Source organism: Cucumis sativus, chromosome 4 (assembly GCF_000004075.3).
Source record: "Cucumis sativus cultivar 9930 chromosome 4, Cucumber_9930_V3, whole genome shotgun sequence".
NCBI lineage: Eukaryota > Viridiplantae > Streptophyta > Magnoliopsida > Cucurbitales > Cucurbitaceae > Cucumis > Cucumis sativus.
In genome coordinates, this window is record NC_026658.2 from 5085516 (window position 1) to 5098245 (window position 12730).

General features: G+C 29.6%; 1 protein-coding gene across 1 annotated transcript; it reads left to right on the plus strand.

Moving 5' to 3' along the window:
- The first annotated feature begins 6033 nt into the window (after positions 1 to 6033).
- On the plus strand, positions 6034 to 9443 carry LOC101213376 (DNA topoisomerase 3-alpha). The gene is made up of 3 exons (XM_004147695.3): positions 6034 to 6638; positions 7135 to 7332; positions 8778 to 9443. The coding sequence occupies exons 1-3, from the start codon at positions 6165 to 6167 to the stop codon at positions 9087 to 9089; spliced, it is 984 nt and encodes a 327-aa protein (XP_004147743.1). The 5' UTR covers positions 6034 to 6164; the 3' UTR covers positions 9090 to 9443.
- Positions 9444 to 12730: the final 3287 nt, after the last annotated feature.

Below are 12730 nucleotides of genomic sequence, written 5' to 3' on the forward strand. Positions count from 1 at the left end.
TTTAATAGATTAAACAATTTGTTTATTTATTCTTTAATTAATTTTTTTAATATTTTAAAAACCTTAATTAATCTATAATCTATATAGATTCAATCATACAATAGCCTACAACTACCCTAAACTATAACTACAATATATTAAAAACGTGAAGATTTAAATTCTACCATTCTTAATTACTTAGACATAATTACAAAAGAACAAAAGTCTTAAGGAATCACATCTAACAACCAATCAAATACAATAATAAAAAAAAAAAACTATGGAATTTTGCTAATGTTTTGATTTATATATATATATATTTGTAGATATATGATGGGATGGTTTAAGCACATGATATAAAAGAAATAAAAGTTGGGGTTGACAAAGTTAAAATGAAAGGTCACTCTCCTAAGAAAACACTTCCCTAAAGCAAAGTAGACAAAGAGATTTTAATTAATTAATGGTTGCTAAGTGGTTGAGGAATTGATGGATGCAACTTTGTTATAAGTTATTTTTTATATATTTTTTGCAATAAAAATGTGGGATTTCCATTTTTGGAAAAGCTATGGATTTATCTTTTTAGATATAGGTGAAAAAGGGTGGGTACTCTCTTTCTATGCCCTTCTCTTTCTTATTTCTTCCTTTTTTTTTTCTTTTAAGCTACCATCCAATTCCTTAATTATTATTTAATTTGACTTTTTCTATCTATCAACTAATATATTTTTGGAGTTTTATTTTTTGTTATATTATGTGAGTTTTTAAAGTCATTGTTCAAATTAAAATTTTATTTGTTGCAAAAATCTTAAATTATCCAAAATTATAGAGCTAAGTAGTTAAAATGAAAACAAAATCTTTTAAGTTAAAATATCAAATTTCATGAAATCTTTCCAAATTTTAAAATAACTTAAAACATACCAAACCGATAAATAGACAAATAAAATGAGTATTTTTCTTGATATAGTCTATATACTCTAACCGAAGTGGATACTTTTTATTTATTCATTTATTTATAAATAAACAAATCTTAAACGAAGAGAGCATAAAAAAAAAGGAAAAATAAAAGCATAGAAAGATACCAAAGATTCTTATTCATATATAAACCGTTCTTTAGGTTTAACGATATTTTTGAAAATTTTAAAAGTTACTAATGTTGAACCGATATGGCAACCCTAGAAAGGTGAATGTGATGATTTAATTAAACTTTTAATAAATATGCATAAAATAAACTAATTATAAATAATTTTCAAATTAAATAAAAATGGCAAAATGCACTTTTGGTCCCCGAGGTTTGAAGTTCATATTTATTTGGTTCTTGATGTTTCAAAATAGATACTTTGGTCCCTCACGTTTCCTAAATACTTCTAAATAGTCAATAAGTTAACTTTTAGTTAATGAAATGCTTACTAGACTGTTATGTGATGATGTGGATGCTAATATTGCATTTAATGACATGTTAATTAAGCTGACGCATGAATGGCTCCACTTGAACGTCTGACGTGACCCACTCCAATTAGGCTTGTGAACAGTGCCCATGGCTTCTTCTACTCCTTTCTCCCCTCAGAATATGGCTTCTACTTCTTAACGCTTCCTTTGAAATTCTCTATTCGTGTCTTGATTCTTCTACTTCAAAGGTTTCACTACCGGTGTGCCTAAAAAGTACCTTATCATCGGGTTCGTTTCTTGAAAAAACTTATCTATTCAAATTTGATTTTAACAATATGATTCCATTTGAGAAATCAAATCCATTAATTTTTATGTTTCAGCTGATAATTGAACATGAAATTTTCTTTTTGGACATTGTTAGGTTTAATGGTTTGTACAATCTCGTTTGGTGTTAAGTTGCTTCGTCATTAAGCTATAATCCTGTTGAGCTTGGCCTGTTGTTGTAATGTTGTTTTACATCTTCCTCATTGCCTTGGACTTCAGTCTATGACTTTTGATAGAATATGATATTAGATGGTCTTAGTGATGTAATTTCCCCCCAATATATTATAGTTCTTGGACTTGTAAAATTTTGATTGATTCATTCTTGCAATTACTACCTATTAAAATGCTTTGTACATAATCTCAAAATGCATATCTCGGTGTACTGATAGCCCAAGATCCACCAAGATCTAATATTTATTGCTTCAAAGCATATACCTTGAGGCATTGTTGTCCCAAGATGTCCTCAGTTTTAAATAAGGATTTCACAAAAGTCATTTCTTGGGGCACGTTGTCCCGAGATGCATGCCTCGAGTTTATAAAAAAAATACTCCTTAGCTTTGCATTTTTGTGATGAATCCCGATCGAGAATGCCCTGAGATTTCCTAGAGATTCATCACATAATATTGATTTACATGTGTTTTGTTTTTCTTTCAGGTGTCTTTTATCATGAGGATCAATTTTTGGCTAAATTATAAAAAATACTCCTCAACTTCACACTTTGTGACAAGAAGCATCTGCAAGAAAAAGAAAACACATGTAAATTAGTATTCTGTGATAAATCTCGAAAAAATCTCAGAGCATTCTTTGTCAAGATTACATGAATAAGTAATAGAACTCAAATAAGATTGCACAGAAATACCACGATATTAGGGTTTTGCATGCAATATGTATGGTAATCTCGGTCAAATCTCAGGAAAAATCGGCCCTGAGATTACCCTGCAAAATGTATGTTAAACTCATATGAGCTCGAGACTCCTTCAATAAAGCTCGAGGCAAAGTCATAAATCTCAATCGAGATTCATCATCTGCATTGACCAAGATACAGAAAAAAGATGAGATTCTTCAAAAGAGTTCACGAACAACTATACGATCAACCCAAAATAACTCAACAATAACTAAATCAGAGCATCAGGATTAAAAAATGTATTTTGTTTTTTACCAACTAATTCAATATAATTTACACATCATCTAATAAAACTAATGTCCATGTTAGCATTTTAACGGTCGAGTAAGTATTTCATTAAATTAAAGTTAAATCAGGGACCATTTAGAAGTATTTAGCAAACATGGGGATCAAAGTGTATATTTTGAAACTTTAAGAACCAAATAGACATGAACTTCAATAGGGACCAAAAGTGCATTTTACCTTAAAAAAACTTTAGCGCTAATTTATTCTAAATAACAATATTGATAAAATTTATGTAATAGAGTATACAATCAATCTCAACCAACAAGAATATGCAACTAAAATTAAATGAAAAAATAACTAGAAAAGAGCTATAGAGAAGACAGTGCAATTTTACAGTGATTCAATCAAACGCGACCAACGTCCATTTTTTCAAGCACCTTTTGGTATTTTGATTAACTTTTTTTAATCTTTCCACGGATTAGAGTCGAACGATTCCCTTGCTCTTTTTTTGGGTTCAACAGCAAACCTAATCATTCAACGAGTTAGAATCCAACCGTCACAATATTTTGAAGCTTTAAGTCACACAAAAGAAATATTTCTAAAAAGAGTGAGTATACATTTTTGAGTTCTCATAAAAATCCTCACAATACAATAAGAATTCTCTCAAGGACAAAATGAAATGATAGAAAATTGAAAGCTTTAGAGAGAATCAATTTATGAGGATGGTAAAGTTAAAAACGATTGTTAAAATTTTAAGGAGAAAAAAAATATTTAAAAAGAGAGGAAAGATATTGAAATCCAAAATTATTTATTTTATATAGGTAAAAGAAAATTGGATGTTGGAGATTTAAACCCAACTAGCCGTTAGACACAACCACAAATAATAATATAATAATACATAACTTTTTAAAATCATCTCGTTTAAAGCCCAACAAAAACAAGTCCATCATCTTTTAAAAAACTTGTCGTTAAACTCAAAGATAAATAATAATATTAAATTTAATTTTTTAAAGTCAATCCAAAAATCAAAAGCCACATGTGTTACTCCTCCATTGGTCAAGTCATTTTCTTTAATTGGTTTAGTTTGATTATTTGGCCACTAGGTCACCATCTCATGTATTTTTTTCATTAAGTTTCTTTCAACAATATTTTCTTCATTTGAATACCGATATGGGTGATTCAATAAGTGTCAAAATCATTGTTCCAAGCTCTACGCTATGAACTATTCAAAACAATAAAATTTTTAATAAAAAAATTAGATTTGTTATCATCAAAAGATTAATTAATTAAAGATTAAAGGCCAAAAAGCCAACAATTAATTACTTTTTAACCAAAAATACTAATGGTTTTAAGAGTTTTTTTTTTTTAATTTTAAACTTTAATATTACTTTTTCTAGGTACTAAGTCTAACATGTACGTGGCCAACAAGAGCTTAGCTCGACTGACACCTGTTAGGGAGGATAAAGAGTTTTCGAGTTCAAAACTCACACCTCAATTTGGAAAAAAAAATAAAAAAATTTAGAATCTTTGTGTAATATCTACTAACCTAGGACAAGATCATTGAAAAACTATCTTAAGAATTTTGGGATACTTAAAGCATGCTAAAATTTATGGATTACAATAGACTTGATATCTTGTTGTACTTGAAGGTTATAGTGTCAACTGAATATCGAGCACTAAATTTTTAATTATTTGTTATCATTAAATGTAATAATAACGTAGAATATGAAATGTCTTTATTTATTTCTTTCTTTTCTTAAAAAAAAACCACTCTATAATTTATAACTTTGATTTCAAAACTTTTGGAATTTTAGCTATTTTGTAATATCATTTTTGTTACTATAAAATGAATCTTGTTCACTACATTTTTTAAAACTTGTATTCTCTTGGTTTAGAGATTTAGTAACTTGAAGATGAAATTTTATTAATTTTGGTTTGAAGATGTAAGGTAACGAATGTAGTTTTAGTGGCTTTATGATAAAATTTATATTTGAAAATGGGGATGTTGGGGTTTGTTACGTGAGTTTATGGAGAATGACACTGTATTGAACTTGAAGATGGAAGATGGAGGGTTGGGTGTGCGTGAGTGTATTGAACTTGAAGATGGAAGATGGAGGCTTGGGTGTGAAGATGGAAGATGGAGGCTTGGGTGTGCGTGAGTGTATTGAACTTGAAGATGGAAGATGGAGGCTTGGGTGTGCGTGAGTTATGAATGTTTGTATGATATTTTCATTATTGGCTTGATTCTTTTTTTTTTCTTTTTACTAAAGAAAATAACTAAATATGATTTTTTATTTTCTTTTAATTGATATAATCTTCTTCTCACTAGGATAATCATAAATAATGTGAAGTAGACATTTATTTTATTATGTATTTTAAAATTAAAGTAACCTACTTTTAAACAAAAATATTTATTATAATTTAAGAAATTTTATATTAATTACAACCTCTCTTTTCTTAAATATTTTGTTTTACATAACTCATTAAACTTGAATATCTTACCTTTTGAATACACAAATTTAACATTCTCATATTTCTTTCTTTTTTTCTTTTAGGTAATTTTTGTAATTATACAAAATTCATGTTATGTTATTCATACAAATTTCACTATTTTTACATACTAAAATAAAAACGACAAATTATACTAAAATAAAATGACAAATTTCACGTACATACACATGTTGCTAACTAGTATAAGTCCGCCTTGTTTCTCACATCTTCCTTCCAACCAATAGAAATTTGGTTTAATGATGACACTTTTTCATTTTTTTTTTAATTTAACCATACAAATAGAAAAATAGAGAATTATTATAAATTTTTATTAGAATAATAGAGAGGTCACCAAAAAATTTAACTTAAGAAAAAAATGAAAAATAAAAATTAAAAAACTTATAGGATTTTCTTTCCTAATTTGATATGTTTTAAAATTTTAACAGTGATTAGTTTAAGTTATATATAATATATTTATTATCATCAAATTCTAAATTTGTAGAAACATATGTTGTTTTTATAATATCTACCACATCCTAAATAAGGGATTTATTTAAAAAAGAACTTAATATTTTTTATGAAATTAAATTAGGATATTAGGTCTAAATTTGTGTAAATAGTTAGAATTATTTAGTTATTTCATTTTGTATTTGTTTAGAGGTCTTAATTTTTATTTTGCATTTTTTAAACACGTGGCAAGCAGGTAGTTCTAATTTTATATCACAAAACCCTAACGAGGATGTTACTACACCAAAGGCCGGAAACGAAACCCTGACGCAAAATTTGAAACCTATTCCGATCAAGTGGACGAAGTTGGAATCCAAGACCAATTTTGATTTCCATCTCCCAGAAGAAGACGATGAAGAGTTCCTCTTTGCAGTGGCGGACAGCAGCTGAAGTTGTTTCCCTAGTCAAGAAAGTCAGAAATGTCCCTAACCCTACCATCGATCTCCCCAAAAATGCCGTTGCGGAGGTTTCGCATAAAGTTCCCCTTAATGCAGACTTTTTAGGGACCTACATCGCCCCTTATAAAGGAAGCCGTGCTCTCTCTCAAATTTCAGGCTCGGAAGCCAGTTCTGACAAAAATGTATCCATTTATGAAAATACTACTGCTCAATCGGAAGGCGATGGTTCGTGTTTCAAATGCGGGAAATTAGGGCATTGGGCTAGAGACTGCGATGCTCCGGGTGGTGGAGGATCTTTCAGTTCTTCAGGAAATGATATGTCTGTTCCGGATAAAGCATGCCCCTGCGGATCGGGAATTTGTTCAGTATTAACTGCGAATACGGAGAGGAATCGCGGTCGAAAATTTTACAAATGCCCCGTTCGGCAGGTGATGAAGGAAATGTGTAGTAGTATCATTTCTTCTTCTTTCTTTTATCGCCATTTTTTAAGTCATAATGTTGCAGCGTAAACTTGGGAAATGGAAGAGAGATTTCGTGTTCTGATGAAGTCATGTGCTTTTTCATCTAGTTGATGTAGGGTTTTGTGAAACATATATAAACTTCTATTAAGAACCTCGAGAAAGATATTGATGTTACTTAAACCTTTGTTATAATCATCTAGAAATTAATTTAGTAATGTGTAATGGATTCATATAATTTTTGTTGATTAAAACGTACTTGTTCTTTAACCAACTGGGTCTAATAGATTAGGGTACTAGTACCCTTTTCAAAAAATTGTGGAAGTACTTTTTTAAAGTCTTAAGTTTGTTATTATCATTTTGAATTCAAAGCTCATTAAACTGTTCCTGACGCAATAACTTTTATAATTACATGTTAGTATACAATGCCCTTACTTTCTTCTCATGTTCATACAATTGTTCTCAGGAAAATGGTGGCTGCGGATTCTTTGAGTGGTGTGACAGTGCCTCTGTAGCTAATGTAGTGTCTTATGGAAGCCAAAATCCATTAAGTTCGTCATTTTCAGACCTTCAGTGCCCCTGTGGTGCTGGTTCTTGCAAAATTCTAACAGCTAAAACAGGGAACAACGTTGGGAAGCAGTTCTATTGTTGCCCTTCATCCCAGGTAAGTTTTATAACACAAATGTTCGTGCAGCAGCTTTTATTGTCTTGTGATGACGTGATTCTCAAAACTGTTTGTTCATAATTAAGAGTCATAGCTTCTCTACCTTATTGAAGTGGAAACATCTTTTGTATTCCCTTTAGTTGAGACTCTTTTGTATATCATTGGATATTTCATCAATCTATGAAATAGTTTCTTATCTAAGAAGAAGATTTCGGTTTTGAATTTTCATTTTCATATTAAGAAGTCATGGACTATCCAATTATCTGACTGACAACTGTGGGAAAGCTTCATTCTGATTGATTGGGAGAAAGTAAAATTTGCTCTGGTACCTTGTCTAAATTTATTGCTTCTCATTTATTCTTCTCATTCTTCCAAATTTAATTTAGAGTCCCAATTTTATGACTTTTCATCTTTAGATCAATTGATGGTGCTGGAAGTTGAAAATTATGACCTTGAAGGTGGCTGAAATAATTGCAAACAATTGGATAGTCGCCAATTACTCTGCATACTTATTAATTGAATGAAGCGGATAAAGAGGGATGTTATAGTTGCATTATGAACTAAGGAAAGAAAGCAAGATCCAATGCATGTGCGAGCGGTATATAATAAGAATGTGCTTAGTGAAGTTTTGGAGAGGACGTTTATCAAGGAAAACACAGCTCTAGATCTTTTAAGCCAAGGTATCTAAACAAATTTTCTGAGATGACTTTTATCTAGGAAAACACGTGTAACCCGATTTAGAGCACAAACAAGAGCAAATTAATTTAATTCTAACTCTACGCACAAATTAATTGAAGAGAATGCAAGTTCTTTGATCGGAATACCTACTATAGGAGAGGTAAAAAGGGGAATAATCACCAGAAAATAGGTAAGTACACCTGTTGGGCATGAGTGTGTAAGTAGGCCTTTAAGGATCAGGTTGTGTTGCGGGCAGGGGTATGGTATTTTTGTAGTTGAACACTGTTCTAAGGTTTAGGATAGTTTCTTTAATTTGATGGGTTTTCATTTTTGTTTGTTTTTCAATGTTGCTATTGTTGCCTCAACTTACATTTCAATGAAATAGTGAGGGAATACCCTTGCAGAAAATTAGTGGATTGTCGTTCTGTAGTTTTTCTCCCAGCCTTTTAGGTGGTTGGGGTGCTTGATTGATTAGTCCTTGATATGAGAAATTTCATCTTCAATTATGCATAGCACTATGATATGAAACCCTTCCAAAGTTTATCCTTCTATGTGTCCACCATGATCTATCCAGTCCCAACATCTCTTCAAATTTACACCTTGTGTGGTAATGGCAATTTCCGTCACCTCCCACATCTGGAGGAGTCTCAACATCAACCAAACACAATTTTCTGAAAATGCTTTGATACTTACAAATTGCACAAGTTATGCAGTGGATTGATTTCCATGTTGTAATTTTTCATCAGTTGAACTCATCTTTTCTGCAGGCTTCTTGCAGGTTTTTCCGATGGTGCGAAGAGCCTTCCATGGAAACCAAGAATCAAGAAAGCACCCCTAAGGTCTACGGTAACACAAATGACACAAGCAAAAGTGCTACCTTGAATGTGAAGACTAGTTCTTCCAGTTCCAGCTATAAATATGGGAGTGAAGGGCATTGGGCTAGAGACTGGTCGCAATCACCCTCATCTTCAACTTCTCCTGCAGAGTATGGCAGAAGTCAATCTTCTTCAGCTGGAAGCTGTTTCAAATGTGGTATGCCTGGCCATTGGGCGAGGGACTGCTCTAATTTTGAAAAATAGGTACCGACTCTTTGGCTGCTTCGGCATTAAGCTGTTTCAAGGTGTTTAGCCGTTGTTTAAGCTTTTAAATCCATAAGTGCTGAATATGTCATCTGGCATTTCTGTTTATTTGGTACACTCGCCTATTTTGAAGTACACTTTTGGGGATGATGTCTAGATGGATTAGCTTAGAATTGAGACTTTAGTATTGAGTCTCTTAAATTTGAATTTTTATCATTTAATCATCGATTATTTACTTATCTAAATATTATTAAAAGTAAGTTTAATTTAATTCTTTTTTTCTCATCTGTAGTATATATAAAAGAATGGAAGGAGTATATAAAAGGATGGGAGTGGAGTAATTTTTTAGTCTCATTATATCATTTCATTATAACATTTTTTAGATTTGGTTTAGTGGTAATTTTGTCATTTAGATATATTTAATATTTAATGTTTGTGTTATTTTCATCATAACTTTTGATGATTGAAATGATTTTTTTAACTTTTCATCTCCTTATTACAACATTTTTCAAATTTTAAAAGATTTTCACTCAGTTATGTCATTTAAATTTTATCCAAATTCATTTACATTCTTCTCTTCTTTAATCCTCCATCTTCCAACTATTCACATTTCTTATAAATCTTCCAACCTTTCAAATTCTTACTTTTCAAATGGGTTATAAATATATCTTTTTTTTATTCACGTTCATGAATCACACCAAAATGTTTATGGGTGAAAAAGAAATAAGTCATTTTTTTCTGTTCTCTTCTATTTTTTTTAATTTTGTTGTCTATTCTTTTTAAAAGTATGCTTCTGGTTTCTTTTTTAAAATTTAAATCGACCATGTGGTTGATATGCATATGTTTATGCTATAATGTAATATTGAGAATTCCTTTTTAATGTATGAGAATTTTGCTCGTGTTTTTTTTTTACATTTAATTCTTTTTATTAAAGCTATTTTATTAGTAAAATAATTGAGTGACTTATCGGTTGATTTTGTTATAATTTATTAAGTATAAGTAAATGTAAGAAAGCGTGTAAAACAAGAAATATTAAAGTCTTTTCTTAAATTCTTTATCTATAAAATCATTTTTAAAAAAAGACTATCATTTTATATTTATAACTTCAAAAGAAATATGATTTTTGTGGATGTTTTACCTTTCATTGTAATTTTTTTAGCCTTTGCTTTAGTGATAATTTTATTATTCACATAGATATAATGTTTGCGGTTATTTTCACATTAAAAAGGATAGAAGTTATTAACTTTTCATCTCTTTATTATAAAATAGTTTTGATTCTATAACTGATATTAGTTAATGATCTATGTTATTAGGGTCATAATGTAACTTTTTCATTTACCATAATTGATATTACATGATGCTCTTTATTATATATATATATATTAGATAGTTAAGTTTGCAACGTTAAAGCTGTTAAGAAATAAAATTTGAGTTGTACAAACAAATCAAATTCAAAGATACACTTGAAAGATGGCAATATTGTTTCACTCATTACGATGAAAATATAAAAACATATAAATATAAAAATATTGAAATGACTCTTCTAAATTTTTTATAAAGTGAAGTTAAACTATAAATTTGTTGGATGTGATTTTGAAGTGCCTCACACATGTTGTATACTAGTATTAGAAAAATGGTCTAAGTTATTATTATTAGTATTAGTCTAATTTATCATGGGGTGACTATATTTTACTAAAACATTGTTGTTTTTAAAATTTATTATCAAAATGATGTTATTTCAAAACTTATTACCAAAATAATGCTTTTTTTTTCTCTTTCCATAGGACGAGTTTTTTTTGGTTACTTTTATTTTTAAAAAAAGTTGAGCATTGAATGCTCGACCTAAATATAGGGAATATATATATATATATATAAGAAAAACAGTCAAGACTTGCCCTCTTCACCACTTTTATTTAAAGTCTTATGGCATTTTTATTTTCTTTTCTGTCAATAGAAAAAACTAATTTAAATATTTTTTTTCCTATCATATTCTTGATTATTTACGATTGAAAGAAATGTAAAATCTAATTTTTAATAATTATATATATGTTTTAAAATAAATTTTAAAAAAACTTGATTTTAACCATTTTAGAATCACTATTAATTTTAATATTATTGAGAGAACAAATAAGTCAAAAAAGTGAAGATAATATCAAACTTGATTATAGCCTACTAGAGATTAGGAAATACATATTTTAATTTTGGTAGGATCGTAATAAATTATACTCAAATTTTTTATAGTGGTTTCATATGAGTTATCTAATAATTTTTTACTTCTTCTCTTATATTCAATTTTCTTATTGACTTGGACACTATTGATGTAATGTGAAGGTATCAAATCTAAATAATCTTGCTAAACGATTTTTTAGATTTATAGTGAAAGAAGAAGAATGACACAATATCTGACACTACAAAAAAATGGAGGTCGAAAATTCTTTGTCGACGCATAAATCTGCATCGAAGAAAATGAGTCAATAGAGGATCTCTCGATTATATTTGTGCGTCAGGAGATCCTCTATTTTTTTTACAAAACCGAGAATGATATTTAAGCAAACGAATGAAAAAGTAGCAAAGCTAAGGTAAAATTAGAAGTATGATTTAGACAAAAATCTAACTTAAATAAATAACTAATTGAAAGAGATAGGGGTGGTGGTGGCACCAAAAGGGAGTATCAAGAACATGAAGAACAGCAACAATAAATCAATAACAACATATTATAAACTATATTTGGAGGAGTTAAATATAATAAAAAGTTATAAACTTCTCCCAATGCCGTTATACGTGGCCTTGGAGAATTTTATAATTTTTTTATTAAATTACCTTATATCGATGTCATCTTATGTAACGTTGAAATTGCCAACCTTTCCCGATTGAGCTTTTATGACATCGAGAGAAGCTTTTTTTTCTAGCGTTTGTGTTGTGCGTCAGAAAATATATATTTTCTTGTAGTGTGATAATGAAAAAAGAATAAAAAGATAGCATCGAACATGGGAACTGACAAATAAGGATAAAATTATGGAAGAGGAGATGAAAAAATCATGAATAAGAAGATGTGAGATTATGAAGAAGGAGAAATATTAATATGAAGAAGATGCACAAGCATTCAACGCGAAATTCAAAACAAACCAGAAAATGACAAGCAAATATATGTCATTTATGTTGTTTACAAATGATCTTATGATAGATAGTGTCGATAAAGTTTATTATGACCAACATCCACGCGAAAACTTAAATGAAATGTAGGATCTATTTTGGGCATAAACTTAAATGCACAATCAATGTGTGATGATAAAGAAATGTTAGATAACAATAAATATAGAGACTTTAAAACAGAGACAGATGATGAATTCGAAGAGATGAGCCTCAATGGTCATGAACATGAATTTCCTTCAAATACATTTAGTGAATTGGACATGAATGCACTATATAGTGTTTGGAAACACGACAATCCACTTATAGTCTCGGTGGTGAGCGACAACATATTAAAATTGTACAAGAAAATGATCTGTGAAGACAAATAATGCTACAATATATTAAAAGTAACACACAAAATAGCATAGTCAACACCGCCAAAGTAGGTAATTGAAGGTAAGAAGTCGGAAGAGAGAAAAATAAATGAGTTAAAATGTGAGAGAAGGTGA

What these genes read in the sequence shown, in the direction of transcription:
- LOC101213376 (XM_004147695.3), top strand. Translation starts at nt 6,165, where the DNA reads ATGAAGAGTTCCTCTTTGCAGTGGCGGACAGCAGCTGAAGTTGTTTCC. An exon ending in ACAAATGCCCCGTTCGGCAG is followed by an intron (nt 6,639 to 7,134) that starts GTGATGAAGGAA and finishes AATTGTTCTCAG; the next exon opens with GAAAATGGTGGCTGCGGATT. An exon ending in ATTGTTGCCCTTCATCCCAG is followed by an intron (nt 7,333 to 8,777) that starts GTAAGTTTTATA and finishes TCTTTTCTGCAG; the next exon opens with GCTTCTTGCAGGTTTTTCCG.